Raw genomic sequence first — 27,500 nt, 5'->3', positions numbered from 1 at the left:
TGTCCGAAGACCACTCCCAAGATTTTCATTTTTGACACCCACGTGAGGCCAAATGGTTGATCAGTGCGTGAGCGCCACGCACCCAACCACATGGCCTCCGTTTTGGAAACGTTGAGTTTAGCCCCAGATCCCCGCTCATAAATTTGAATGACTTTGAAAAGAATCTCAAGAGAACGAACGGATTTAACTAGACTAGTCGTGTCATCAGCGTAAACCCCTACTTTATATTGGGAACCTCTAGCACCAGGCAGGAGAAAGCCTTCGATTTCAGCGCACGAACGAATTTTGCACGCAAGAGTTTCAACGCAAAGAATATACAACATCGGAGAAAGGGAATCCCCCTGGCGGACCCCGCGAGATAAAGGAATCGGCTTCGTAAGCCATTCATTAACAATCACACGCATGTTAGCACCATTATAAAAAGTATTGATCCAATTGCAAAAAGAAGGACCAAAGCCAAAACGAATTAAAAGATTCTGTAAAAAGGTACGGTTAACACGATCGAAGGCCTTCTCCTGGTCGAGACTTACTAAAATGCCAGTTTCACCAGTACGGTCTATGTAATCTAAAATGTCTCTGAGAGCGTGAAGATTTGAAGGAATTTTCCGCCCGGGAACAGAACATGTTTGGTCAGGATCGACAATGAATTGGAGAACTTTAGAAAGACGAACAGAAATAGCTTTAGAGCAAATTTTATAATCAACGTTGAGGAGGGAAATCGGCCTCCAATTTTTAAGAGATTTCCGATCACCTTTTTTAAAAATCACGCGAGTATTACTCGTTTTCATGGAGTCACACATCTCGCCAGCTTCAAAACACGCATTATAAACAAGAATTAAATGAGGCGATAGAACATCCCAGAACTTTCGATAGAATTCAACGGTTAGACCGTCGGGCCCGGGAGATTTGTTTGTATTCATGTTTTTAATAGCAAAAGAAATTTCATCAATTGTCATTGCACCTTCGCACAATGACGATTGATCAGGCGAAAGCTGGCGAGAAAGAGAAGACAAAAGATCGTTTTGGAAATTCAAATCAATGGGTTCTTCAGAAAACAAGGAGGAATAGAAATCAACATGTGCTTGCTCAATCTCTTCTTGAGAAGAAACTTCGGCGCCGGACGAGTCATAGATCGATGACATGTGGCTTTTTTGAGCGTTAGACGATTGTAGTTGGAAAAAATAGCGAGTAGGACGCTCACCGTCTTCAAGCCATTCAGCGCGACTACGAATTAAAATTCCTTCAGTTTCCTTAATATAAATGGCCTTTAGACGGCATTCAACGTCATGAATTAAGTCAACAACAGAATTGTCACCGTCAACCAAGCGTTGACGAAGACCGATTAATTTATTCGTTAGAAAAACACGATCACGACATAATTGACGCCGTTTTTGGCGGGAAAAAGAAATCGATTCCTCCTTGATGGAAACTTTCAAGAACTCCCACCAATCTTGAGGAGAGGCAAAAGAAGCGAAATAAGAAACGTGACTTTGAATTAAACTACGAATATTATCGCAAAAACTTTTATCGTCAAGAAGCGAATTATTAAATTTCCATACCCCTGGGCCACGTTTAATAGCATCAGGGATTTGGAAAACAAAAGAAACGAAGTCGTGATCGGAAAGCGGGCAAGGTGAGATTTCACATTGACAGTCGGATGTAAACAAGTCTTTGGAAACAAAGAACTTGTCCAAACGGCTGGCAATTGAATAGTCATGATTAAACCAAGTGAATTCGCGCGCGCGGGGATGTAATTTACGCCACGCATCAACCAAAATAAAATCAGATTTCAAAGAGCTACATTCGTTGCCGATAGAAACATTACCTCCGAATTTATCGAGCGCGTTGTCATAACAATTAAAATCGCCCCCGATCACAAGAGCAGAGGCGGGAATAAAAAATTCATGAAGAGATTCATAAAAAGATTTTCGATCAGTAAGATTGGTGGGAGCATAAATATTAACAAAATTAATATCGACACCATCAATCCTGACCAAAAGACTAATTAATCGCCCATTAGAGTCCTTTTTCCAAGATACAATTTCATCGGAGCATTTAGGGGAAATTAAAATGGCAACACCGCCTTGCTTTCCAATTGCGGGGGACCAAAAACTACGCCCCAACCATCTACGGGAAAGGGCCCTGATGTTTGCCTCAGAGCTGACTAGCGTTTCTTGAAGAAAACAAATGTCGCAGTCGGATTTTTCAATAAGATCGAAGAGGAGATTATTATTAAGGGGATTCCCCAAACCCCTCGCATTAATAGTTAGGACTTTGAAAGTATCTCAGAAAAAGGACTTAAAAGAGGAACATAACAAAATTACTCTTTATGTTTCCTGCCTTTCTTTTGTTTACGTTTCTCCTTAGGGACAGCATCAGTCTGGGTCTGGGCCTTGCGTTTTAAGTCAGAGGACGCCTCCATCGGCGACGAAGGGGGAGCAGAGGAACGTGGTTTGCCAGCAACTAGGGAAGGAGAGGTAGGTTTGCGAAGAGCAGCCGCTGCCAGAGCTTCAGGGACTGGAGCGGGAGTACGGCGAGAGATTCGAGGACGGGCAGAACTAGTGGAAGAATTGGCGGGAGGAGGATTTGACGGAGTATCGATGACGATGACATCAGGTTTGATGAGACCCTGAGAATCTAGAACATGTTGTGATTGACCAGATGGAGGATTAGCAGCAGGTGAAGAGTTAGCAGGTTGAACGTTGACAGGTTGAGCATTTGGCAGTGATTCGGATGGTGTAAACAGAACAGGGGTTTCAGCGGCAGATGAAGGCACAGAAATCGATGGACCAGCAGATGGAGTAGCGGTAGCGGTAACAGATGGTTCAGCGGCATCAGCAGGAGGTGGATGGGTCTTAGAAGGCAGAGCTGCGGCTAAAGGGAGGTCTTCTACAACATCGACATAGGCGTCGGACAAATCGGACTCGTCCGCCCATGCAAAAGAATCGCCAGAGTGGGTCTTATAGGAAGCGTCGCTAACATCAGAGGCGTCATCGTCATCGTCGTCATCAACGTTCACTGGAGCAGATTCATCTGTGGGCTCACCGTAGACAACAGGAGAGACCCACGAGTACCTACAATGGCTACTAAGATGGCCATCCTCTTTGCAGAAGTGACATAGAGGCGGGGCTGGACAACGGTTCGCTTCGTGACCAATGTTCTCACAGTTGAAACACACCTTGTGGTCGCAAGCATTACTAAAATGGCCAGGCAAATTACATTTACGGCAGGTAAGCGGCTGACCAGCATACTTTACAAAGACTTGATATTTACCAAAACGGAGAAAGTTAGGGACGGGCTTGACAATCCGGACGCGATAATGACGTAAACCATTGTAGATATTAGGTGCGTAATCAAATTTACCACGGCGATAATGAATAACCTCGCAGAAAGGAGCGAGGCGCTTTATTATAGCCCAATCACTCAGTTCAAAAGGAGCGTCGTAAATAGTCAAGAATGTAAGAGGCCTGTCGATATCTTGAATAGCGTAACTTTCATTATTGATCGTGATAGAATTCAGGCTTAGGAATTTTTCTTTGGCGGCAGGAGATTTGAAAGTGACCACCACTTCACCGTTCATTTTTCGCTGTAAGCACTGAATTTCAGCGGCGTCAACGTTTGCGGAGTTAAGGGCATCGAAAACTGAACGAGCAGATGTAAAACGTGAAGGTGTGAACAGTGCGGATCGAGGGCGTTTCGGCATGTCATTAACAAACGAACGACGCCATGATTGCGGGGCGTTGTCAGCAGAACCAGTCGTTCTCGCCGCTCTAGAAGCGTAAGTTTCCCCATCTACAACGGCACAATTGCGAGCCCCAGCATCTAAATTTTCAGGCTGAAGTACAGAATCAGCGCGAGGAACGTTCATTGCTTCAACATTCGCATTAGCAGATAAAGCGTCAGAAGAGACGTCAACAACATTTCCACCAGGGACCACATTTTCACCAGGAACAACAGCATTCTCTCCAGGGACAGCACCAACAGTATTCTCTCCAGGGACAGCATCAACACAACGTACACTTGGGATATCAACATTATCGCATATTTCCATATTCAAAACTTCACAACTCACCGTACCACAATCTTTGTCATTTTCCATTTTTACATATATGGGATGGCAAAACTAAAAAATGCCCGAAACAATCCCACAACAGGATCGCAGCCAAAAGGCCGAGAAGCGATACCGGACCTTCCCTTCCCTAGGAGGGTGGTCCAGGGTTTCCCCCTTTGAGATATGGTGGTCAATATGCTGTCGCCGAGGGGCCTGGAGCCGACTGTAGGCCGACGCCATGGAGCAAGTTGCCGTCGTAGACGCACTTGTTCTACAACACAAGTCCACAAAAATCAGCAGCAAAGTTGATAACGTGCCTCCAGGGGTGAGTGAGATCAAACACCTTTTTGCCCTCCAAAACGAGGCAACATGTTAAAGACCCGTAATGACTCCGTTACTAAGATAGCGCTACAGACACAGGCAGAAAAAAAAACGGCTACGTTATCAACATTCGCTCTCCACGTGCATACAACTTGCAGAGAAGTCAAGAAATGCCTGCTAAAAGATTGCTGGTTGCTATTATTGCTTTGCTTTTGCTTTGGTGGCTCGTTTAAAAGACTAAATTTTCACCCCTTTCTCTTGTCTACGACCATACCACAGGGAAAGCACCGGTTCTCGTCCGATCACCGAAGTTAAGCCCTGTCGGGCGGGGTTAGTACTTGGATGGGTGACCGCCTGGGAATACCCCGTGTTGTAGACTTTTCATTTTCTCGGCCGTTTTATTTTGCATATGTTCATTTTTTCTTTCTTTTACTACAACCTTTGGCTATTCCAGTGGCTGGAAAGCACAAATAACTTTTTACACATTTCAGGAGACTCAAAAGATAGCTAGAAAACATGAAAAGTACCCTTAAAATGATCGCGGGATAAATTAGAATCGAAGTCTCGCGCGCTAACGTTCGCGTGCGAAACGGTTATTTATGACATCAAATTGGCGTGTGTGACATCAAATAATTCGAAGCAAAATGATATTCTGCCTTGCCGAACGGTTTTCAAGCAGCTAAAAGTGCGGAAAACTACGCCAATTCCCAAAGAAATGCGCCCGATCAACAACGGCAAAGCAAACAACACACGCGAGCCGTTGCATATTAACGGTCGACACGAATTCGAGCCGTCAAAACAATTCTATTCATGACTTGACTTGGAGAATGACGGAGGCTCGGACCGTTGTCTAGTTTAGTCAACGAACCACCAACACAACAATCGTAAGGTAGAAATCAACTCACGGTTTGGCCAGCACTTCTCCTGTTACTTTCCTTGTCCTTTGCTCTTTCCATACTGTAAGTCGACGAACGTTACTTCGAGGACAAACTTGGCGGGGATCGAGTCAATGATTGACCGCCTGCCGAAACAAACGCAAATCGGAAAAGCCACCTTCTTCAGTTCAGTACGACATAGATGCATGACAACACGAGTTCCAGCGCACTCGCCTTTTCAGTTGCAGCTGGAAATCCTTGGCTTGCTTGCTTGACACGTTCCTTCGTTGTTCACTGTGCCCAGTCGTCCAGCCCGGCCCGGCCAACTGACGAACAAAGCAAAGCGTCAATCATTAACCATCCACCATTCACAGGGCCAACACTTGCACTTTTTCGGGGGCGAGCGCGAACGCAGGCCCCCACTACCAGAAATTATACGCTCGAGTTACCCACATTTGGGGTAATCGCAAGGGTCAACCCGATCGAAGTGCAATGAAAGGGCCTCGCCTTGAGAGGACTGCCTCCTTGATCACAGTACCTCCCGCGTCAGGTAAGTATGAAAATTCTTGACGCGGGGGCCGTCAAAGGCAAACCTCCTTACCTCTATATCCTTGTGGTAGTGCTTTGCGGGCGTGCTAGAACCTCCAGCCTCACTTCTAGGCGGCTCTAGAGTAGCTTCCCTCCTCAGTCTGTGCCTGTCGACAGAGAAAAACGCCAGACATTAGTGTCAGGAGGAGGCTTTCTTTGATTTCTTTCTTTGATTGAATGAAGGTTTCTTCCCCGAGGGGAAGTGGGCCGCACTCGGAGGTAGTGCTATACCGAGGCAACCCGTGGCTGGGACGAGGCAAGCCTCTTTTCCACAGCCCAGTTCCAAAAATCAGTTTAATATATGAGCTGCTCAATGAGCAGCGTATCAGATATTAAGCTGATAAGAACAGATACTACACTTGATCTTAGCCAAAAGGCCGAGAAGCGATACCGGACCTTCCCTTCCCTAGGAGGGTGGTCCAGGGTTTCCCCCTTTGAGATATGGTGGTCAATATGCTGTCGCCGAGGGGCCTGGAGCCGACTGTAGGCCGACGCCATGGAGCAAGTTGCCGTCGTAGACGCACTTGTTCTACAACACAAGTCCACAAAAATCAGCAGCAAAGTTGATAACGTGCCTCCAGGGGTGAGTGAGATCAAACACCTTTTTGCCCTCCAAAACGAGGCAACATGTTAAAGACCCGTAATGACTCCGTTACTAAGATAGCGCTACAGACACAGGCAGAAAAAAAAACGGCTACGTTATCAACATTCGCTCTCCACGTGCATACAACTTGCAGAGAAGTCAAGAAATGCCTGCTAAAAGATTGCTGGTTGCTATTATTGCTTTGCTTTTGCTTTGGTGGCTCGTTTAAAAGACTAAATTTTCACCCCTTTCTCTTGTCTACGACCATACCACAGGGAAAGCACCGGTTCTCGTCCGATCACCGAAGTTAAGCCCTGTCGGGCGGGGTTAGTACTTGGATGGGTGACCGCCTGGGAATACCCCGTGTTGTAGACTTTTCATTTTCTCGGCCGTTTTATTTTGCATATGTTCATTTTTTCTTTCTTTTACTACAACCTTTGGCTATTCCAGTGGCTGGAAAGCACAAATAACTTTTTACACATTTCAGGAGACTCAAAAGATAGCTAGAAAACATGAAAAGTACCCTTAAAATGATCGCGGGATAAATTAGAATCGAAGTCTCGCGCGCTAACGTTCGCGTGCGAAACGGTTATTTATGACATCAAATTGGCGTGTGTGACATCAAATAATTCGAAGCAAAATGATATTCTGCCTTGCCGAACGGTTTTCAAGCAGCTAAAAGTGCGGAAAACTACGCCAATTCCCAAAGAAATGCGCCCGATCAACAACGGCAAAGCAAACAACACACGCGAGCCGTTGCATATTAACGGTCGACACGAATTCGAGCCGTCAAAACAATTCTATTCATGACTTGACTTGGAGAATGACGGAGGCTCGGACCGTTGTCTAGTTTAGTCAACGAACCACCAACACAACAATCGTAAGGTAGAAATCAACTCACGGTTTGGCCAGCACTTCTCCTGTTACTTTCCTTGTCCTTTGCTCTTTCCATACTGTAAGTCGACGAACGTTACTTCGAGGACAAACTTGGCGGGGATCGAGTCAATGATTGACCGCCTGCCGAAACAAACGCAAATCGGAAAAGCCACCTTCTTCAGTTCAGTACAACATAGATGCATGACAACACGAGTTCCAGCGCACTCGCCTTTTCAGTTGCAGCTGGAAATCCTTGGCTTGCTTGCTTGACACGTTCCTTCGTTGTTCACTGTGCCCAGTCGTCCAGCCCGGCCCGGCCAACTGACGAACAAAGCAAAGCGTCAATCATTAACCATCCACCATTCACAGGGCCAACACTTGCACTTTTTCGGGGGCGAGCGCGAACGCAGGCCCCCACTACCAGAAATTATACGCTCGAGTTACCCACATTTGGGGTAATCGCAAGGGTCAACCCGATCGAAGTGCAATGAAAGGGCCTCGCCTTGAGAGGACTGCCTCCTTGATCACAGTACCTCCCGCGTCAGGTAAGTATGAAAATTCTTGACGCGGGGGCCGTCAAAGGCAAACCTCCTTACCTCTATATCCTTGTGGTAGTGCTTTGCGGGCGTGCTAGAACCTCCAGCCTCACTTCTAGGCGGCTCTAGAGTAGCTTCCCTCCTCAGTCTGTGCCTGTCGACAGAGAAAAACGCCAGACATTAGTGTCAGGAGGAGGCTTTCTTTGATTTCTTTCTTTGATTGAATGAAGGTTTCTTCCCCGAGGGGAAGTGGGCCGCACTCGGAGGTAGTGCTATACCGAGGCAACCCGTGGCTGGGACGAGGCAAGCCTCTTTTCCACAGCCCAGTTCCAAAAATCAGTTTAATATATGAGCTGCTCAATGAGCAGCGTATCAGATATTAAGCTGATAAGAACAGATACTACACTTGATCTTAGCCAAAAGGCCGAGAAGCGATACCGGACCTTCCCTTCCCTAGGAGGGTGGTCCAGGGTTTCCCCCTTTGAGATATGGTGGTCAATATGCTGTCGCCGAGGGGCCTGGAGCCGACTGTAGGCCGACGCCATGGAGCAAGTTGCCGTCGTAGACGCACTTGTTCTACAACACAAGTCCACAAAAATCAGCAGCAAAGTTGATAACGTGCCTCCAGGGGTGAGTGAGATCAAACACCTTTTTGCCCTCCAAAACGAGGCAACATGTTAAAGACCCGTAATGACTCCGTTACTAAGATAGCGCTACAGACACAGGCAGAAAAAAAAACGGCTACGTTATCAACATTCGCTCTCCACGTGCATACAACTTGCAGAGAAGTCAAGAAATGCCTGCTAAAAGATTGCTGGTTGCTATTATTGCTTTGCTTTTGCTTTGGTGGCTCGTTTAAAAGACTAAATTTTCACCCCTTTCTCTTGTCTACGACCATACCACAGGGAAAGCACCGGTTCTCGTCCGATCACCGAAGTTAAGCCCTGTCGGGCGGGGTTAGTACTTGGATGGGTGACCGCCTGGGAATACCCCGTGTTGTAGACTTTTCATTTTCTCGGCCGTTTTATTTTGCATATGTTCATTTTTTCTTTCTTTTACTACAACCTTTGGCTATTCCAGTGGCTGGAAAGCACAAATAACTTTTTACACATTTCAGGAGACTCAAAAGATAGCTAGAAAACATGAAAAGTACCCTTAAAATGATCGCGGGATAAATTAGAATCGAAGTCTCGCGCGCTAACGTTCGCGTGCGAAACGGTTATTTATGACATCAAATTGGCGTGTGTGACATCAAATAATTCGAAGCAAAATGATATTCTGCCTTGCCGAACGGTTTTCAAGCAGCTAAAAGTGCGGAAAACTACGCCAATTCCCAAAGAAATGCGCCCGATCAACAACGGCAAAGCAAACAACACACGCGAGCCGTTGCATATTAACGGTCGACACGAATTCGAGCCGTCAAAACAATTCTATTCATGACTTGACTTGGAGAATGACGGAGGCTCGGACCGTTGTCTAGTTTAGTCAACGAACCACCAACACAACAATCGTAAGGTAGAAATCAACTCACGGTTTGGCCAGCACTTCTCCTGTTACTTTCCTTGTCCTTTGCTCTTTCCATACTGTAAGTCGACGAACGTTACTTCGAGGACAAACTTGGCGGGGATCGAGTCAATGATTGACCGCCTGCCGAAACAAACGCAAATCGGAAAAGCCACCTTCTTCAGTTCAGTACAACATAGATGCATGACAACACGAGTTCCAGCGCACTCGCCTTTTCAGTTGCAGCTGGAAATCCTTGGCTTGCTTGCTTGACACGTTCCTTCGTTGTTCACTGTGCCCAGTCGTCCAGCCCGGCCCGGCCAACTGACGAACAAAGCAAAGCGTCAATCATTAACCATCCACCATTCACAGGGCCAACACTTGCACTTTTTCGGGGGCGAGCGCGAACGCAGGCCCCCACTACCAGAAATTATACGCTCGAGTTACCCACATTTGGGGTAATCGCAAGGGTCAACCCGATCGAAGTGCAATGAAAGGGCCTCGCCTTGAGAGGACTGCCTCCTTGATCACAGTACCTCCCGCGTCAGGTAAGTATGAAAATTCTTGACGCGGGGGCCGTCAAAGGCAAACCTCCTTACCTCTATATCCTTGTGGTAGTGCTTTGCGGGCGTGCTAGAACCTCCAGCCTCACTTCTAGGCGGCTCTAGAGTAGCTTCCCTCCTCAGTCTGTGCCTGTCGACAGAGAAAAACGCCAGACATTAGTGTCAGGAGGAGGCTTTCTTTGATTTCTTTCTTTGATTGAATGAAGGTTTCTTCCCCGAGGGGAAGTGGGCCGCACTCGGAGGTAGTGCTATACCGAGGCAACCCGTGGCTGGGACGAGGCAAGCCTCTTTTCCACAGCCCAGTTCCAAAAATCAGTTTAATATATGAGCTGCTCAATGAGCAGCGTATCAGATATTAAGCTGATAAGAACAGATACTACACTTGATCTTAGCCAAAAGGCCGAGAAGCGATACCGGACCTTCCCTTCCCTAGGAGGGTGGTCCAGGGTTTCCCCCTTTGAGATATGGTGGTCAATATGCTGTCGCCGAGGGGCCTGGAGCCGACTGTAGGCCGACGCCATGGAGCAAGTTGCCGTCGTAGACGCACTTGTTCTACAACACAAGTCCACAAAAATCAGCAGCAAAGTTGATAACGTGCCTCCAGGGGTGAGTGAGATCAAACACCTTTTTGCCCTCCAAAACGAGGCAACATGTTAAAGACCCGTAATGACTCCGTTACTAAGATAGCGCTACAGACACAGGCAGAAAAAAAAACGGCTACGTTATCAACATTCGCTCTCCACGTGCATACAACTTGCAGAGAAGTCAAGAAATGCCTGCTAAAAGATTGCTGGTTGCTATTATTGCTTTGCTTTTGCTTTGGTGGCTCGTTTAAAAGACTAAATTTTCACCCCTTTCTCTTGTCTACGACCATACCACAGGGAAAGCACCGGTTCTCGTCCGATCACCGAAGTTAAGCCCTGTCGGGCGGGGTTAGTACTTGGATGGGTGACCGCCTGGGAATACCCCGTGTTGTAGACTTTTCATTTTCTCGGCCGTTTTATTTTGCATATGTTCATTTTTTCTTTCTTTTACTACAACCTTTGGCTATTCCAGTGGCTGGAAAGCACAAATAACTTTTTACACATTTCAGGAGACTCAAAAGATAGCTAGAAAACATGAAAAGTACCCTTAAAATGATCGCGGGATAAATTAGAATCGAAGTCTCGCGCGCTAACGTTCGCGTGCGAAACGGTTATTTATGACATCAAATTGGCGTGTGTGACATCAAATAATTCGAAGCAAAATGATATTCTGCCTTGCCGAACGGTTTTCAAGCAGCTAAAAGTGCGGAAAACTACGCCAATTCCCAAAGAAATGCGCCCGATCAACAACGGCAAAGCAAACAACACACGCGAGCCGTTGCATATTAACGGTCGACACGAATTCGAGCCGTCAAAACAATTCTATTCATGACTTGACTTGGAGAATGACGGAGGCTCGGACCGTTGTCTAGTTTAGTCAACGAACCACCAACACAACAATCGTAAGGTAGAAATCAACTCACGGTTTGGCCAGCACTTCTCCTGTTACTTTCCTTGTCCTTTGCTCTTTCCATACTGTAAGTCGACGAACGTTACTTCGAGGACAAACTTGGCGGGGATCGAGTCAATGATTGACCGCCTGCCGAAACAAACGCAAATCGGAAAAGCCACCTTCTTCAGTTCAGTACAACATAGATGCATGACAACACGAGTTCCAGCGCACTCGCCTTTTCAGTTGCAGCTGGAAATCCTTGGCTTGCTTGCTTGACACGTTCCTTCGTTGTTCACTGTGCCCAGTCGTCCAGCCCGGCCCGGCCAACTGACGAACAAAGCAAAGCGTCAATCATTAACCATCCACCATTCACAGGGCCAACACTTGCACTTTTTCGGGGGCGAGCGCGAACGCAGGCCCCCACTACCAGAAATTATACGCTCGAGTTACCCACATTTGGGGTAATCGCAAGGGTCAACCCGATCGAAGTGCAATGAAAGGGCCTCGCCTTGAGAGGACTGCCTCCTTGATCACAGTACCTCCCGCGTCAGGTAAGTATGAAAATTCTTGACGCGGGGGCCGTCAAAGGCAAACCTCCTTACCTCTATATCCTTGTGGTAGTGCTTTGCGGGCGTGCTAGAACCTCCAGCCTCACTTCTAGGCGGCTCTAGAGTAGCTTCCCTCCTCAGTCTGTGCCTGTCGACAGAGAAAAACGCCAGACATTAGTGTCAGGAGGAGGCTTTCTTTGATTTCTTTCTTTGATTGAATGAAGGTTTCTTCCCCGAGGGGAAGTGGGCCGCACTCGGAGGTAGTGCTATACCGAGGCAACCCGTGGCTGGGACGAGGCAAGCCTCTTTTCCACAGCCCAGTTCCAAAAATCAGTTTAATATATGAGCTGCTCAATGAGCAGCGTATCAGATATTAAGCTGATAAGAACAGATTTTAAGTTTTGAAATGAGTTTATTCTCAATAAACTACTTATGTACAAGTTAAAAAGTGCAAGGCACGTGGGCTTGGCCCCTCACATATAGCTATGTATCAAAAATAATTACTAAGATATTACAAAAAAAAATGTTCGGGAATGATCGGAAGTATTCGGAAGTGTTCGTTAAATATTCATTGTCCATTATGTTGATACGTATATACTAAGCTAAAGCGATCATAATTAAGGAGAACGACTATAATTTATCTAGAATAACGTTAGATCTAACTATTTACACTATATACAATATCCAAAATCCGGAGTTAGCTCCTGCATCGACCCCGCAACACAATCCCCTAAGGGGGTCTCTGAGGAGGCCAACCAAAATCCCCAACAAAGGAGCCTGTGAGCAGGGAACGACCGAAGCAGTCCGCGCACGGATTGTGAATATGTAGACATTATAAGAAAATGCGATAGGAGGAATCAGAAATAACACAGAGTGAAGACTCCCAGGCGGACGCAAAGTTCGAATTGGACAATCGGAAATGATCCAAAGAAATTCGTTTACGGATATCAGTTTTAATATAACGAATAATAGCGCGGGAGTCTTCGTTTCCATTATGAAAGGTAGATTTGTTACGAAATTTCCAAATTCCGTAAAGAACGGTTTTGATGACAAATCTGGCCAAGCGTGCATTTCTAGGATCCACGCGTGGCCATTGAAAGAAGAAAACAAAAAGACAATTAGGTAGAAAAGTCACACCAAGAAGAGAAGACAAAATAGGCGTGAAGTGTGTCCAAACAGACTTCACGCGAGCACAATTAAGGAAACAATGATCGATTGTTTCTTTTCGAGGGCAGGATGCGCAGCGGTCAGAGTTGATATAACCCCAGTTCTTCATGGAGTCACGAACTTTGACCGCTCGCAGAATAATCAGCCACAATAGATCATTTTTAAAATTCTCAGAAAAACCATCACGGACAAGAGACCAATGCCGATCCAAGTCAAAACCGATAGACAAGAAAGAAACCCAATAACGATGAATTACAGGCGAGGACGATTTTTCCATAAGAAGGGTAGAATAACATTTCTTCGAGGTAAAAACAAAATCAAGCCAGTCTTGGCAAGACAAAATCTTGCGAAGACTGTCTAAAACGGAAAGGCAATTCGAGTAAAAAGGCGTCAAAAATTGTGCGCTCGGGGAGGAGTTATCCCGAAGAAAACTCCACTCCGATCGAAAAGAGGATAACTTAGCACCGAAAAAATACTTAATAAGATAAAAAGACTTTGAATCGGCACTGGTACAATTAGAAATAATAGAAGCTAGTTTTAACGCATCTGCTTTAACCTTAAAATTAATTATACCTAACCCCCCCCTTAAAAAAGACTGATGACACGACTGTCGACTTACAGTTTCAATACGACACCCCCAAAGGAAAGGCCAGATTAAGTTATTGACTTCAGTAACAACCCATTTAGGAACAGAAAGAATAGTAGCAAGATATAACAATTTACTAATACCTAACGTATTAACAATTAAAGATTTACCAACTAAAGATAAAGAACGAGATTTCCATAAATTAAGATGATTTTCTAACTTTTTCAGTTTAGGCTGCCAATTGTCGGATTCAGGATTTTGTCCGAAGACCACTCCCAAGATTTTCATTTTTGACACCCACGTGAGGCCAAATGGTTGATCAGTGCGTGAGCGCCACGCACCCAACCACATGGCCTCCGTTTTGGAAACGTTGAGTTTAGCCCCAGATCCCCGCTCATAAATTTGAATGACTTTGAAAAGAATCTCAAGAGAACGAACGGATTTAACTAGACTAGTCGTGTCATCAGCGTAAACCCCTACTTTATATTGGGAACCTCTAGCACCAGGCAGGAGAAAGCCTTCGATTTCAGCGCACGAACGAATTTTGCACGCAAGAGTTTCAACGCAAAGAATATACAACATCGGAGAAAGGGAATCCCCCTGGCGGACCCCGCGAGATAAAGGAATCGGCTTCGTAAGCCATTCATTAACAATCACACGCATGTTAGCACCATTATAAAAAGTATTGATCCAATTGCAAAAAGAAGGACCAAAGCCAAAACGAATTAAAAGATTCTGTAAAAAGGTACGGTTAACACGATCGAAGGCCTTCTCCTGGTCGAGACTTACTAAAATGCCAGTTTCACCAGTACGGTCTATGTAATCTAAAATGTCTCTGAGAGCGTGAAGATTTGAAGGAATTTTCCGCCCGGGAACAGAACATGTTTGGTCAGGATCGACAATGAATTGGAGAACTTTAGAAAGACGAACAGAAATAGCTTTAGAGCAAATTTTATAATCAACGTTGAGGAGGGAAATCGGCCTCCAATTTTTAAGAGATTTCCGATCACCTTTTTTAAAAATCACGCGAGTATTACTCGTTTTCATGGAGTCACACATCTCGCCAGCTTCAAAACACGCATTATAAACAAGAATTAAATGAGGCGATAGAACATCCCAGAACTTTCGATAGAATTCAACGGTTAGACCGTCGGGCCCGGGAGATTTGTTTGTATTCATGTTTTTAATAGCAAAAGAAATTTCATCAATTGTCATTGCACCTTCGCACAATGACGATTGATCAGGCGAAAGCTGGCGAGAAAGAGAAGACAAAAGATCGTTTTGGAAATTCAAATCAATGGGTTCTTCAGAAAACAAGGAGGAATAGAAATCAACATGTGCTTGCTCAATCTCTTCTTGAGAAGAAACTTCGGCGCCGGACGAGTCATAGATCGATGACATGTGGCTTTTTTGAGCGTTAGACGATTGTAGTTGGAAAAAATAGCGAGTAGGACGCTCACCGTCTTCAAGCCATTCAGCGCGACTACGAATTAAAATTCCTTCAGTTTCCTTAATATAAATGGCCTTTAGACGGCATTCAACGTCATGAATTAAGTCAACAACAGAATTGTCACCGTCAACCAAGCGTTGACGAAGACCGATTAATTTATTCGTTAGAAAAACACGATCACGACATAATTGACGCCGTTTTTGGCGGGAAAAAGAAATCGATTCCTCCTTGATGGAAACTTTCAAGAACTCCCACCAATCTTGAGGAGAGGCAAAAGAAGCGAAATAAGAAACGTGACTTTGAATTAAACTACGAATATTATCGCAAAAACTTTTATCGTCAAGAAGCGAATTATTAAATTTCCATACCCCTGGGCCACGTTTAATAGCATCAGGGATTTGGAAAACAAAAGAAACGAAGTCGTGATCGGAAAGCGGGCAAGGTGAGATTTCACATTGACAGTCGGATGTAAACAAGTCTTTGGAAACAAAGAACTTGTCCAAACGGCTGGCAATTGAATAGTCATGATTAAACCAAGTGAATTCGCGCGCGCGGGGATGTAATTTACGCCACGCATCAACCAAAATAAAATCAGATTTCAAAGAGCTACATTCGTTGCCGATAGAAACATTACCTCCGAATTTATCGAGCGCGTTGTCATAACAATTAAAATCGCCCCCGATCACAAGAGCAGAGGCGGGAATAAAAAATTCATGAAGAGATTCATAAAAAGATTTTCGATCAGTAAGATTGGTGGGAGCATAAATATTAACAAAATTAATATCGACACCATCAATCCTGACCAAAAGACTAATTAATCGCCCATTAGAGTCCTTTTTCCAAGATACAATTTCATCGGAGCATTTAGGGGAAATTAAAATGGCAACACCGCCTTGCTTTCCAATTGCGGGGGACCAAAAACTACGCCCCAACCATCTACGGGAAAGGGCCCTGATGTTTGCCTCAGAGCTGACTAGCGTTTCTTGAAGAAAACAAATGTCGCAGTCGGATTTTTCAATAAGATCGAAGAGGAGATTATTATTAAGGGGATTCCCCAAACCCCTCGCATTAATAGTTAGGACTTTGAAAGTATCTCAGAAAAAGGACTTAAAAGAGGAACATAACAAAATTACTCTTTATGTTTCCTGCCTTTCTTTTGTTTACGTTTCTCCTTAGGGACAGCATCAGTCTGGGTCTGGGCCTTGCGTTTTAAGTCAGAGGACGCCTCCATCGGCGACGAAGGGGGAGCAGAGGAACGTGGTTTGCCAGCAACTAGGGAAGGAGAGGTAGGTTTGCGAAGAGCAGCCGCTGCCAGAGCTTCAGGGACTGGAGCGGGAGTACGGCGAGAGATTCGAGGACGGGCAGAACTAGTGGAAGAATTGGCGGGAGGAGGATTTGACGGAGTATCGATGACGATGACATCAGGTTTGATGAGACCCTGAGAATCTAGAACATGTTGTGATTGACCAGATGGAGGATTAGCAGCAGGTGAAGAGTTAGCAGGTTGAACGTTGACAGGTTGAGCATTTGGCAGTGATTCGGATGGTGTAAACAGAACAGGGGTTTCAGCGGCAGATGAAGGCACAGAAATCGATGGACCAGCAGATGGAGTAGCGGTAGCGGTAACAGATGGTTCAGCGGCATCAGCAGGAGGTGGATGGGTCTTAGAAGGCAGAGCTGCGGCTAAAGGGAGGTCTTCTACAACATCGACATAGGCGTCGGACAAATCGGACTCGTCCGCCCATGCAAAAGAATCGCCAGAGTGGGTCTTATAGGAAGCGTCGCTAACATCAGAGGCGTCATCGTCATCGTCGTCATCAACGTTCACTGGAGCAGATTCATCTGTGGGCTCACCGTAGACAACAGGAGAGACCCACGAGTACCTACAATGGCTACTAAGATGGCCATCCTCTTTGCAGAAGTGACATAGAGGCGGGGCTGGACAACGGTTCGCTTCGTGACCAATGTTCTCACAGTTGAAACACACCTTGTGGTCGCAAGCATTACTAAAATGGCCAGGCAAATTACATTTACGGCAGGTAAGCGGCTGACCAGCATACTTTACAAAGACTTGATATTTACCAAAACGGAGAAAGTTAGGGACGGGCTTGACAATCCGGACGCGATAATGACGTAAACCATTGTAGATATTAGGTGCGTAATCAAATTTACCACGGCGATAATGAATAACCTCGCAGAAAGGAGCGAGGCGCTTTATTATAGCCCAATCACTCAGTTCAAAAGGAGCGTCGTAAATAGTCAAGAATGTAAGAGGCCTGTCGATATCTTGAATAGCGTAACTTTCATTATTGATCGTGATAGAATTCAGGCTTAGGAATTTTTCTTTGGCGGCAGGAGATTTGAAAGTGACCACCACTTCACCGTTCATTTTTCGCTGTAAGCACTGAATTTCAGCGGCGTCAACGTTTGCGGAGTTAAGGGCATCGAAAACTGAACGAGCAGATGTAAAACGTGAAGGTGTGAACAGTGCGGATCGAGGGCGTTTCGGCATGTCATTAACAAACGAACGACGCCATGATTGCGGGGCGTTGTCAGCAGAACCAGTCGTTCTCGCCGCTCTAGAAGCGTAAGTTTCCCCATCTACAACGGCACAATTGCGAGCCCCAGCATCTAAATTTTCAGGCTGAAGTACAGAATCAGCGCGAGGAACGTTCATTGCTTCAACATTCGCATTAGCAGATAAAGCGTCAGAAGAGACGTCAACAACATTTCCACCAGGGACCACATTTTCACCAGGAACAACAGCATTCTCTCCAGGGACAGCACCAACAGTATTCTCTCCAGGGACAGCATCAACACAACGTACACTTGGGATATCAACATTATCGCATATTTCCATATTCAAAACTTCACAACTCACCGTACCACAATCTTTGTCATTTTCCATTTTTACATATATGGGATGGCAAAACTAAAAAATGCCCGAAACAATCCCACAACAGGATCGCAGCCAAAAGGCCGAGAAGCGATACCGGACCTTCCCTTCCCTAGGAGGGTGGTCCAGGGTTTCCCCCTTTGAGATATGGTGGTCAATATGCTGTCGCCGAGGGGCCTGGAGCCGACTGTAGGCCGACGCCATGGAGCAAGTTGCCGTCGTAGACGCACTTGTTCTACAACACAAGTCCACAAAAATCAGCAGCAAAGTTGATAACGTGCCTCCAGGGGTGAGTGAGATCAAACACCTTTTTGCCCTCCAAAACGAGGCAACATGTTAAAGACCCGTAATGACTCCGTTACTAAGATAGCGCTACAGACACAGGCAGAAAAAAAAACGGCTACGTTATCAACATTCGCTCTCCACGTGCATACAACTTGCAGAGAAGTCAAGAAATGCCTGCTAAAAGATTGCTGGTTGCTATTATTGCTTTGCTTTTGCTTTGGTGGCTCGTTTAAAAGACTAAATTTTCACCCCTTTCTCTTGTCTACGACCATACCACAGGGAAAGCACCGGTTCTCGTCCGATCACCGAAGTTAAGCCCTGTCGGGCGGGGTTAGTACTTGGATGGGTGACCGCCTGGGAATACCCCGTGTTGTAGACTTTTCATTTTCTCGGCCGTTTTATTTTGCATATGTTCATTTTTTCTTTCTTTTACTACAACCTTTGGCTATTCCAGTGGCTGGAAAGCACAAATAACTTTTTACACATTTCAGGAGACTCAAAAGATAGCTAGAAAACATGAAAAGTACCCTTAAAATGATCGCGGGATAAATTAGAATCGAAGTCTCGCGCGCTAACGTTCGCGTGCGAAACGGTTATTTATGACATCAAATTGGCGTGTGTGACATCAAATAATTCGAAGCAAAATGATATTCTGCCTTGCCGAACGGTTTTCAAGCAGCTAAAAGTGCGGAAAACTACGCCAATTCCCAAAGAAATGCGCCCGATCAACAACGGCAAAGCAAACAACACACGCGAGCCGTTGCATATTAACGGTCGACACGAATTCGAGCCGTCAAAACAATTCTATTCATGACTTGACTTGGAGAATGACGGAGGCTCGGACCGTTGTCTAGTTTAGTCAACGAACCACCAACACAACAATCGTAAGGTAGAAATCAACTCACGGTTTGGCCAGCACTTCTCCTGTTACTTTCCTTGTCCTTTGCTCTTTCCATACTGTAAGTCGACGAACGTTACTTCGAGGACAAACTTGGCGGGGATCGAGTCAATGATTGACCGCCTGCCGAAACAAACGCAAATCGGAAAAGCCACCTTCTTCAGTTCAGTACAACATAGATGCATGACAACACGAGTTCCAGCGCACTCGCCTTTTCAGTTGCAGCTGGAAATCCTTGGCTTGCTTGCTTGACACGTTCCTTCGTTGTTCACTGTGCCCAGTCGTCCAGCCCGGCCCGGCCAACTGACGAACAAAGCAAAGCGTCAATCATTAACCATCCACCATTCACAGGGCCAACACTTGCACTTTTTCGGGGGCGAGCGCGAACGCAGGCCCCCACTACCAGAAATTATACGCTCGAGTTACCCACATTTGGGGTAATCGCAAGGGTCAACCCGATCGAAGTGCAATGAAAGGGCCTCGCCTTGAGAGGACTGCCTCCTTGATCACAGTACCTCCCGCGTCAGGTAAGTATGAAAATTCTTGACGCGGGGGCCGTCAAAGGCAAACCTCCTTACCTCTATATCCTTGTGGTAGTGCTTTGCGGGCGTGCTAGAACCTCCAGCCTCACTTCTAGGCGGCTCTAGAGTAGCTTCCCTCCTCAGTCTGTGCCTGTCGACAGAGAAAAACGCCAGACATTAGTGTCAGGAGGAGGCTTTCTTTGATTTCTTTCTTTGATTGAATGAAGGTTTCTTCCCCGAGGGGAAGTGGGCCGCACTCGGAGGTAGTGCTATACCGAGGCAACCCGTGGCTGGGACGAGGCAAGCCTCTTTTCCACAGCCCAGTTCCAAAAATCAGTTTAATATATGAGCTGCTCAATGAGCAGCGTATCAGATATTAAGCTGATAAGAACAGATACTACACTTGATCTTAGCCAAAAGGCCGAGAAGCGATACCGGACCTTCCCTTCCCTAGGAGGGTGGTCCAGGGTTTCCCCCTTTGAGATATGGTGGTCAATATGCTGTCGCCGAGGGGCCTGGAGCCGACTGTAGGCCGACGCCATGGAGCAAGTTGCCGTCGTAGACGCACTTGTTCTACAACACAAGTCCACAAAAATCAGCAGCAAAGTTGATAACGTGCCTCCAGGGGTGAGTGAGATCAAACACCTTTTTGCCCTCCAAAACGAGGCAACATGTTAAAGACCCGTAATGACTCCGTTACTAAGATAGCGCTACAGACACAGGCAGAAAAAAAAACGGCTACGTTATCAACATTCGCTCTCCACGTGCATACAACTTGCAGAGAAGTCAAGAAATGCCTGCTAAAAGATTGCTGGTTGCTATTATTGCTTTGCTTTTGCTTTGGTGGCTCGTTTAAAAGACTAAATTTTCACCCCTTTCTCTTGTCTACGACCATACCACAGGGAAAGCACCGGTTCTCGTCCGATCACCGAAGTTAAGCCCTGTCGGGCGGGGTTAGTACTTGGATGGGTGACCGCCTGGGAATACCCCGTGTTGTAGACTTTTCATTTTCTCGGCCGTTTTATTTTGCATATGTTCATTTTTTCTTTCTTTTACTACAACCTTTGGCTATTCCAGTGGCTGGAAAGCACAAATAACTTTTTACACATTTCAGGAGACTCAAAAGATAGCTAGAAAACATGAAAAGTACCCTTAAAATGATCGCGGGATAAATTAGAATCGAAGTCTCGCGCGCTAACGTTCGCGTGCGAAACGGTTATTTATGACATCAAATTGGCGTGTGTGACATCAAATAATTCGAAGCAAAATGATATTCTGCCTTGCCGAACGGTTTTCAAGCAGCTAAAAGTGCGGAAAACTACGCCAATTCCCAAAGAAATGCGCCCGATCAACAACGGCAAAGCAAACAACACACGCGAGCCGTTGCATATTAACGGTCGACACGAATTCGAGCCGTCAAAACAATTCTATTCATGACTTGACTTGGAGAATGACGGAGGCTCGGACCGTTGTCTAGTTTAGTCAACGAACCACCAACACAACAATCGTAAGGTAGAAATCAACTCACGGTTTGGCCAGCACTTCTCCTGTTACTTTCCTTGTCCTTTGCTCTTTCCATACTGTAAGTCGACGAACGTTACTTCGAGGACAAACTTGGCGGGGATCGAGTCAATGATTGACCGCCTGCCGAAACAAACGCAAATCGGAAAAGCCACCTTCTTCAGTTCAGTACAACATAGATGCATGACAACACGAGTTCCAGCGCACTCGCCTTTTCAGTTGCAGCTGGAAATCCTTGGCTTGCTTGCTTGACACGTTCCTTCGTTGTTCACTGTGCCCAGTCGTCCAGCCCGGCCCGGCCAACTGACGAACAAAGCAAAGCGTCAATCATTAACCATCCACCATTCACAGGGCCAACACTTGCACTTTTTCGGGGGCGAGCGCGAACGCAGGCCCCCACTACCAGAAATTATACGCTCGAGTTACCCACATTTGGGGTAATCGCAAGGGTCAACCCGATCGAAGTGCAATGAAAGGGCCTCGCCTTGAGAGGACTGCCTCCTTGATCACAGTACCTCCCGCGTCAGGTAAGTATGAAAATTCTTGACGCGGGGGCCGTCAAAGGCAAACCTCCTTACCTCTATATCCTTGTGGTAGTGCTTTGCGGGCGTGCTAGAACCTCCAGCCTCACTTCTAGGCGGCTCTAGAGTAGCTTCCCTCCTCAGTCTGTGCCTGTCGACAGAGAAAAACGCCAGACATTAGTGTCAGGAGGAGGCTTTCTTTGATTTCTTTCTTTGATTGAATGAAGGTTTCTTCCCCGAGGGGAAGTGGGCCGCACTCGGAGGTAGTGCTATACCGAGGCAACCCGTGGCTGGGACGAGGCAAGCCTCTTTTCCACAGCCCAGTTCCAAAAATCAGTTTAATATATGAGCTGCTCAATGAGCAGCGTATCAGATATTAAGCTGATAAGAACAGATACTACACTTGATCTTAGCCAAAAGGCCGAGAAGCGATACCGGACCTTCCCTTCCCTAGGAGGGTGGTCCAGGGTTTCCCCCTTTGAGATATGGTGGTCAATATGCTGTCGCCGAGGGGCCTGGAGCCGACTGTAGGCCGACGCCATGGAGCAAGTTGCCGTCGTAGACGCACTTGTTCTACAACACAAGTCCACAAAAATCAGCAGCAAAGTTGATAACGTGCCTCCAGGGGTGAGTGAGATCAAACACCTTTTTGCCCTCCAAAACGAGGCAACATGTTAAAGACCCGTAATGACTCCGTTACTAAGATAGCGCTACAGACACAGGCAGAAAAAAAAACGGCTACGTTATCAACATTCGCTCTCCACGTGCATACAACTTGCAGAGAAGTCAAGAAATGCCTGCTAAAAGATTGCTGGTTGCTATTATTGCTTTGCTTTTGCTTTGGTGGCTCGTTTAAAAGACTAAATTTTCACCCCTTTCTCTTGTCTACGACCATACCACAGGGAAAGCACCGGTTCTCGTCCGATCACCGAAGTTAAGCCCTGTCGGGCGGGGTTAGTACTTGGATGGGTGACCGCCTGGGAATACCCCGTGTTGTAGACTTTTCATTTTCTCGGCCGTTTTATTTTGCATATGTTCATTTTTTCTTTCTTTTACTACAACCTTTGGCTATTCCAGTGGCTGGAAAGCACAAATAACTTTTTACACATTTCAGGAGACTCAAAAGATAGCTAGAAAACATGAAAAGTACCCTTAAAATGATCGCGGGATAAATTAGAATCGAAGTCTCGCGCGCTAACGTTCGCGTGCGAAACGGTTATTTATGACATCAAATTGGCGTGTGTGACATCAAATAATTCGAAGCAAAATGATATTCTGCCTTGCCGAACGGTTTTCAAGCAGCTAAAAGTGCGGAAAACTACGCCAATTCCCAAAGAAATGCGCCCGATCAACAACGGCAAAGCAAACAACACACGCGAGCCGTTGCATATTAACGGTCGACACGAATTCGAGCCGTCAAAACAATTCTATTCATGACTTGACTTGGAGAATGACGGAGGCTCGGACCGTTGTCTAGTTTAGTCAACGAACCACCAACACAACAATCGTAAGGTAGAAATCAACTCACGGTTTGGCCAGCACTTCTCCTGTTACTTTCCTTGTCCTTTGCTCTTTCCATACTGTAAGTCGACGAACGTTACTTCGAGGACAAACTTGGCGGGGATCGAGTCAATGATTGACCGCCTGCCGAAACAAACGCAAATCGGAAAAGCCACCTTCTTCAGTTCAGTACAACATAGATGCATGACAACACGAGTTCCAGCGCACTCGCCTTTTCAGTTGCAGCTGGAAATCCTTGGCTTGCTTGCTTGACACGTTCCTTCGTTGTTCACTGTGCCCAGTCGTCCAGCCCGGCCCGGCCAACTGACGAACAAAGCAAAGCGTCAATCATTAACCATCCACCATTCACAGGGCCAACACTTGCACTTTTTCGGGGGCGAGCGCGAACGCAGGCCCCCACTACCAGAAATTATACGCTCGAGTTACCCACATTTGGGGTAATCGCAAGGGTCAACCCGATCGAAGTGCAATGAAAGGGCCTCGCCTTGAGAGGACTGCCTCCTTGATCACAGTACCTCCCGCGTCAGGTAAGTATGAAAATTCTTGACGCGGGGGCCGTCAAAGGCAAACCTCCTTACCTCTATATCCTTGTGGTAGTGCTTTGCGGGCGTGCTAGAACCTCCAGCCTCACTTCTAGGCGGCTCTAGAGTAGCTTCCCTCCTCAGTCTGTGCCTGTCGACAGAGAAAAACGCCAGACATTAGTGTCAGGAGGAGGCTTTCTTTGATTTCTTTCTTTGATTGAATGAAGGTTTCTTCCCCGAGGGGAAGTGGGCCGCACTCGGAGGTAGTGCTATACCGAGGCAACCCGTGGCTGGGACGAGGCAAGCCTCTTTTCCACAGCCCAGTTCCAAAAATCAGTTTAATATATGAGCTGCTCAATGAGCAGCGTATCAGATATTAAGCTGATAAGAACAGATACTACACTTGATCTTAGCCAAAAGGCCGAGAAGCGATACCGGACCTTCCCTTCCCTAGGAGGGTGGTCCAGGGTTTCCCCCTTTGAGATATGGTGGTCAATATGCTGTCGCCGAGGGGCCTGGAGCCGACTGTAGGCCGACGCCATGGAGCAAGTTGCCGTCGTAGACGCACTTGTTCTACAACACAAGTCCACAAAAATCAGCAGCAAAGTTGATAACGTGCCTCCAGGGGTGAGTGAGATCAAACACCTTTTTGCCCTCCAAAACGAGGCAACATGTTAAAGACCCGTAATGACTCCGTTACTAAGATAGCGCTACAGACACAGGCAGAAAAAAAAACGGCTACGTTATCAACATTCGCTCTCCACGTGCATACAACTTGCAGAGAAGTCAAGAAATGCCTGCTAAAAGATTGCTGGTTGCTATTATTGCTTTGCTTTTGCTTTGGTGGCTCGTTTAAAAGACTAAATTTTCACCCCTTTCTCTTGTCTACGACCATACCACAGGGAAAGCACCGGTTCTCGTCCGATCACCGAAGTTAAGCCCTGTCGGGCGGGGTTAGTACTTGGATGGGTGACCGCCTGGGAATACCCCGTGTTGTAGACTTTTCATTTTCTCGGCCGTTTTATTTTGCATATGTTCATTTTTTCTTTCTTTTACTACAACCTTTGGCTATTCCAGTGGCTGGAAAGCACAAATAACTTTTTACACATTTCAGGAGACTCAAAAGATAGCTAGAAAACATGAAAAGTACCCTTAAAATGATCGCGGGATAAATTAGAATCGAAGTCTCGCGCGCTAACGTTCGCGTGCGAAACGGTTATTTATGACATCAAATTGGCGTGTGTGACATCAAATAATTCGAAGCAAAATGATATTCTGCCTTGCCGAACGGTTTTCAAGCAGCTAAAAGTGCGGAAAACTACGCCAATTCCCAAAGAAATGCGCCCGATCAACAACGGCAAAGCAAACAACACACGCGAGCCGTTGCATATTAACGGTCGACACGAATTCGAGCCGTCAAAACAATTCTATTCATGACTTGACTTGGAGAATGACGGAGGCTCGGACCGTTGTCTAGTTTAGTCAACGAACCACCAACACAACAATCGTAAGGTAGAAATCAACTCACGGTTTGGCCAGCACTTCTCCTGTTACTTTCCTTGTCCTTTGCTCTTTCCATACTGTAAGTCGACGAACGTTACTTCGAGGACAAACTTGGCGGGGATCGAGTCAATGATTGACCGCCTGCCGAAACAAACGCAAATCGGAAAAGCCACCTTCTTCAGTTCAGTACAACATAGATGCATGACAACACGAGTTCCAGCGCACTCGCCTTTTCAGTTGCAGCTGGAAATCCTTGGCTTGCTTGCTTGACACGTTCCTTCGTTGTTCACTGTGCCCAGTCGTCCAGCCCGGCCCGGCCAACTGACGAACAAAGCAAAGCGTCAATCATTAACCATCCACCATTCACAGGGCCAACACTTGCACTTTTTCGGGGGCGAGCGCGAACGCAGGCCCCCACTACCAGAAATTATACGCTCGAGTTACCCACATTTGGGGTAATCGCAAGGGTCAACCCGATCGAAGTGCAATGAAAGGGCCTCGCCTTGAGAGGACTGCCTCCTTGATCACAGTACCTCCCGCGTCAGGTAAGTATGAAAATTCTTGACGCGGGGGCCGTCAAAGGCAAACCTCCTTACCTCTATATCCTTGTGGTAGTGCTTTGCGGGCGTGCTAGAACCTCCAGCCTCACTTCTAGGCGGCTCTAGAGTAGCTTCCCTCCTCAGTCTGTGCCTGTCGACAGAGAAAAACGCCAGACATTAGTGTCAGGAGGAGGCTTTCTTTGATTTCTTTCTTTGATTGAATGAAGGTTTCTTCCCCGAGGGGAAGTGGGCCGCACTCGGAGGTAGTGCTATACCGAGGCAACCCGTGGCTGGGACGAGGCAAGCCTCTTTTCCACAGCCCAGTTCCAAAAATCAGTTTAATATATGAGCTGCTCAATGAGCAGCGTATCAGATATTAAGCTGATAAGAACAGATACTACACTTGATCTTAGCCAAAAGGCCGAGAAGCGATACCGGACCTTCCCTTCCCTAGGAGGGTGGTCCAGGGTTTCCCCCTTTGAGATATGGTGGTCAATATGCTGTCGCCGAGGGGCCTGGAGCCGACTGTAGGCCGACGCCATGGAGCAAGTTGCCGTCGTAGACGCACTTGTTCTACAACACAAGTCCACAAAAATCAGCAGCAAAGTTGATAACGTGCCTCCAGGGGTGAGTGAGATCAAACACCTTTTTGCCCTCCAAAACGAGGCAACATGTTAAAGACCCGTAATGACTCCGTTACTAAGATAGCGCTACAGACACAGGCAGAAAAAAAAACGGCTACGTTATCAACATTCGCTCTCCACGTGCATACAACTTGCAGAGAAGTCAAGAAATGCCTGCTAAAAGATTGCTGGTTGCTATTATTGCTTTGCTTTTGCTTTGGTGGCTCGTTTAAAAGACTAAATTTTCACCCCTTTCTCTTGTCTACGACCATACCACAGGGAAAGCACCGGTTCTCGTCCGATCACCGAAGTTAAGCCCTGTCGGGCGGGGTTAGTACTTGGATGGGTGACCGCCTGGGAATACCCCGTGTTGTAGACTTTTCATTTTCTCGGCCGTTTTATTTTGCATATGTTCATTTTTTCTTTCTTTTACTACAACCTTTGGCTATTCCAGTGGCTGGAAAGCACAAATAACTTTTTACACATTTCAGGAGACTCAAAAGATAGCTAGAAAACATGAAAAGTACCCTTAAAATGATCGCGGGATAAATTAGAATCGAAGTCTCGCGCGCTAACGTTCGCGTGCGAAACGGTTATTTATGACATCAAATTGGCGTGTGTGACATCAAATAATTCGAAGCAAAATGATATTCTGCCTTGCCGAACGGTTTTCAAGCAGCTAAAAGTGCGGAAAACTACGCCAATTCCCAAAGAAATGCGCCCGATCAACAACGGCAAAGCAAACAACACACGCGAGCCGTTGCATATTAACGGTCGACACGAATTCGAGCCGTCAAAACAATTCTATTCATGACTTGACTTGGAGAATGACGGAGGCTCGGACCGTTGTCTAGTTTAGTCAACGAACCACCAACACAACAATCGTAAGGTAGAAATCAACTCACGGTTTGGCCAGCACTTCTCCTGTTACTTTCCTTGTCCTTTGCTCTTTCCATACTGTAAGTCGACGAACGTTACTTCGAGGACAAACTTGGCGGGGATCGAGTCAATGATTGACCGCCTGCCGA

General features: G+C 46.4%; 2 protein-coding genes and 25 non-coding genes across 27 annotated transcripts; 9 read left to right on the top strand and 18 right to left on the bottom strand.

Annotated features, from left to right (window-relative positions):
• Positions 1 to 2,320: 2,320 nt before the first annotated feature.
• Positions 2,321 to 4,099, bottom strand: LOC149095027 (uncharacterized). The gene has a single exon (XM_089281966.1). The coding sequence runs from the start codon at positions 4,097 to 4,099 to the stop codon at positions 2,321 to 2,323; it is 1,779 nt and encodes a 592-aa protein (XP_089138092.1).
• Positions 4,100 to 4,632: 533 nt separating this feature from the next.
• On the top strand, positions 4,633 to 4,751 carry LOC149095026 (5S ribosomal RNA). Its single transcript, XR_016205299.1, has one exon. It is a non-coding gene; the product is annotated as a 5S ribosomal RNA (ribosomal RNA).
• An 890-nt stretch (positions 4,752 to 5,641) lies between these two features.
• On the bottom strand, positions 5,642 to 5,805 carry LOC149095025 (U1 spliceosomal RNA). Its single transcript, XR_016205267.1, has one exon. It is a non-coding gene; the product is annotated as a U1 spliceosomal RNA (small nuclear RNA).
• Positions 5,806 to 6,032: 227 nt separating this feature from the next.
• On the bottom strand, positions 6,033 to 6,224 carry LOC149095024 (U2 spliceosomal RNA). The gene has a single exon (XR_016205244.1). It is a non-coding gene; the product is annotated as a U2 spliceosomal RNA (small nuclear RNA).
• A 450-nt stretch (positions 6,225 to 6,674) lies between these two features.
• Positions 6,675 to 6,793, top strand: LOC149095023 (5S ribosomal RNA). The gene has a single exon (XR_016205298.1). It is a non-coding gene; the product is annotated as a 5S ribosomal RNA (ribosomal RNA).
• An 890-nt stretch (positions 6,794 to 7,683) lies between these two features.
• On the bottom strand, positions 7,684 to 7,847 carry LOC149095022 (U1 spliceosomal RNA). The gene has a single exon (XR_016205266.1). It is a non-coding gene; the product is annotated as a U1 spliceosomal RNA (small nuclear RNA).
• Positions 7,848 to 8,074: 227 nt separating this feature from the next.
• On the bottom strand, positions 8,075 to 8,266 carry LOC149095021 (U2 spliceosomal RNA). The gene has a single exon (XR_016205243.1). It is a non-coding gene; the product is annotated as a U2 spliceosomal RNA (small nuclear RNA).
• Positions 8,267 to 8,716: 450 nt separating this feature from the next.
• On the top strand, positions 8,717 to 8,835 carry LOC149095020 (5S ribosomal RNA). Its single transcript, XR_016205297.1, has one exon. It is a non-coding gene; the product is annotated as a 5S ribosomal RNA (ribosomal RNA).
• An 890-nt stretch (positions 8,836 to 9,725) lies between these two features.
• On the bottom strand, positions 9,726 to 9,889 carry LOC149095019 (U1 spliceosomal RNA). Its single transcript, XR_016205257.1, has one exon. It is a non-coding gene; the product is annotated as a U1 spliceosomal RNA (small nuclear RNA).
• Positions 9,890 to 10,116: 227 nt separating this feature from the next.
• LOC149095018 (U2 spliceosomal RNA) lies at positions 10,117 to 10,308 on the bottom strand. The gene has a single exon (XR_016205242.1). It is a non-coding gene; the product is annotated as a U2 spliceosomal RNA (small nuclear RNA).
• Positions 10,309 to 10,758: 450 nt separating this feature from the next.
• Positions 10,759 to 10,877, top strand: LOC149095017 (5S ribosomal RNA). Its single transcript, XR_016205296.1, has one exon. It is a non-coding gene; the product is annotated as a 5S ribosomal RNA (ribosomal RNA).
• An 890-nt stretch (positions 10,878 to 11,767) lies between these two features.
• On the bottom strand, positions 11,768 to 11,931 carry LOC149095016 (U1 spliceosomal RNA). Its single transcript, XR_016205246.1, has one exon. It is a non-coding gene; the product is annotated as a U1 spliceosomal RNA (small nuclear RNA).
• Positions 11,932 to 12,158: 227 nt separating this feature from the next.
• On the bottom strand, positions 12,159 to 12,354 carry LOC149095015 (U2 spliceosomal RNA). Its single transcript, XR_016205260.1, has one exon. It is a non-coding gene; the product is annotated as a U2 spliceosomal RNA (small nuclear RNA).
• Positions 12,355 to 16,252: 3,898 nt separating this feature from the next.
• On the bottom strand, positions 16,253 to 18,031 carry LOC149095014 (uncharacterized). Its single transcript, XM_089281968.1, has one exon. It carries the CDS (start codon positions 18,029 to 18,031, stop codon positions 16,253 to 16,255), a length of 1,779 nt encoding a protein of 592 aa, XP_089138094.1.
• A 533-nt stretch (positions 18,032 to 18,564) lies between these two features.
• Positions 18,565 to 18,683, top strand: LOC149095013 (5S ribosomal RNA). Its single transcript, XR_016205294.1, has one exon. It is a non-coding gene; the product is annotated as a 5S ribosomal RNA (ribosomal RNA).
• An 890-nt stretch (positions 18,684 to 19,573) lies between these two features.
• On the bottom strand, positions 19,574 to 19,737 carry LOC149095012 (U1 spliceosomal RNA). The gene has a single exon (XR_016205235.1). It is a non-coding gene; the product is annotated as a U1 spliceosomal RNA (small nuclear RNA).
• Positions 19,738 to 19,964: 227 nt separating this feature from the next.
• Positions 19,965 to 20,156, bottom strand: LOC149095011 (U2 spliceosomal RNA). The gene has a single exon (XR_016205241.1). It is a non-coding gene; the product is annotated as a U2 spliceosomal RNA (small nuclear RNA).
• A 450-nt stretch (positions 20,157 to 20,606) lies between these two features.
• Positions 20,607 to 20,725, top strand: LOC149095010 (5S ribosomal RNA). Its single transcript, XR_016205293.1, has one exon. It is a non-coding gene; the product is annotated as a 5S ribosomal RNA (ribosomal RNA).
• An 890-nt stretch (positions 20,726 to 21,615) lies between these two features.
• On the bottom strand, positions 21,616 to 21,779 carry LOC149095009 (U1 spliceosomal RNA). Its single transcript, XR_016205306.1, has one exon. It is a non-coding gene; the product is annotated as a U1 spliceosomal RNA (small nuclear RNA).
• A 227-nt stretch (positions 21,780 to 22,006) lies between these two features.
• Positions 22,007 to 22,198, bottom strand: LOC149095008 (U2 spliceosomal RNA). The gene has a single exon (XR_016205240.1). It is a non-coding gene; the product is annotated as a U2 spliceosomal RNA (small nuclear RNA).
• A 450-nt stretch (positions 22,199 to 22,648) lies between these two features.
• LOC149095007 (5S ribosomal RNA) lies at positions 22,649 to 22,767 on the top strand. Its single transcript, XR_016205292.1, has one exon. It is a non-coding gene; the product is annotated as a 5S ribosomal RNA (ribosomal RNA).
• Positions 22,768 to 23,657: 890 nt separating this feature from the next.
• On the bottom strand, positions 23,658 to 23,821 carry LOC149095006 (U1 spliceosomal RNA). Its single transcript, XR_016205295.1, has one exon. It is a non-coding gene; the product is annotated as a U1 spliceosomal RNA (small nuclear RNA).
• Positions 23,822 to 24,048: 227 nt separating this feature from the next.
• On the bottom strand, positions 24,049 to 24,240 carry LOC149095005 (U2 spliceosomal RNA). The gene has a single exon (XR_016205239.1). It is a non-coding gene; the product is annotated as a U2 spliceosomal RNA (small nuclear RNA).
• Positions 24,241 to 24,690: 450 nt separating this feature from the next.
• LOC149095004 (5S ribosomal RNA) lies at positions 24,691 to 24,809 on the top strand. The gene has a single exon (XR_016205291.1). It is a non-coding gene; the product is annotated as a 5S ribosomal RNA (ribosomal RNA).
• Positions 24,810 to 25,699: 890 nt separating this feature from the next.
• LOC149095003 (U1 spliceosomal RNA) lies at positions 25,700 to 25,863 on the bottom strand. Its single transcript, XR_016205284.1, has one exon. It is a non-coding gene; the product is annotated as a U1 spliceosomal RNA (small nuclear RNA).
• A 227-nt stretch (positions 25,864 to 26,090) lies between these two features.
• Positions 26,091 to 26,282, bottom strand: LOC149095002 (U2 spliceosomal RNA). Its single transcript, XR_016205238.1, has one exon. It is a non-coding gene; the product is annotated as a U2 spliceosomal RNA (small nuclear RNA).
• Positions 26,283 to 26,732: 450 nt separating this feature from the next.
• LOC149095001 (5S ribosomal RNA) lies at positions 26,733 to 26,851 on the top strand. Its single transcript, XR_016205290.1, has one exon. It is a non-coding gene; the product is annotated as a 5S ribosomal RNA (ribosomal RNA).
• The last annotated feature ends 649 nt before the right edge of the window (positions 26,852 to 27,500 follow it).

The sequence above is a fragment of the Orbicella faveolata genome, unplaced genomic scaffold, assembly GCF_042242905.1.
Source record: "Orbicella faveolata isolate gen_17 unplaced genomic scaffold, um_ofav_v1 contig_7, whole genome shotgun sequence".
Taxonomy (NCBI): Eukaryota; Metazoa; Cnidaria; class Anthozoa; order Scleractinia; family Merulinidae; genus Orbicella; species Orbicella faveolata.
The sequence above is the reverse complement of the archived record's forward strand: the minus strand, read 5'-3'. Positions and strand labels throughout refer to the sequence as shown.

Coding starts and splice junctions, on each gene's coding strand:
- LOC149095027 (XM_089281966.1), bottom strand. CDS start 4,099: ATGGAAAATGACAAAGATTGTGGTACGGTGAGTTGTGAAGTTTTGAAT.
- LOC149095014 (XM_089281968.1), bottom strand. CDS start 18,031: ATGGAAAATGACAAAGATTGTGGTACGGTGAGTTGTGAAGTTTTGAAT.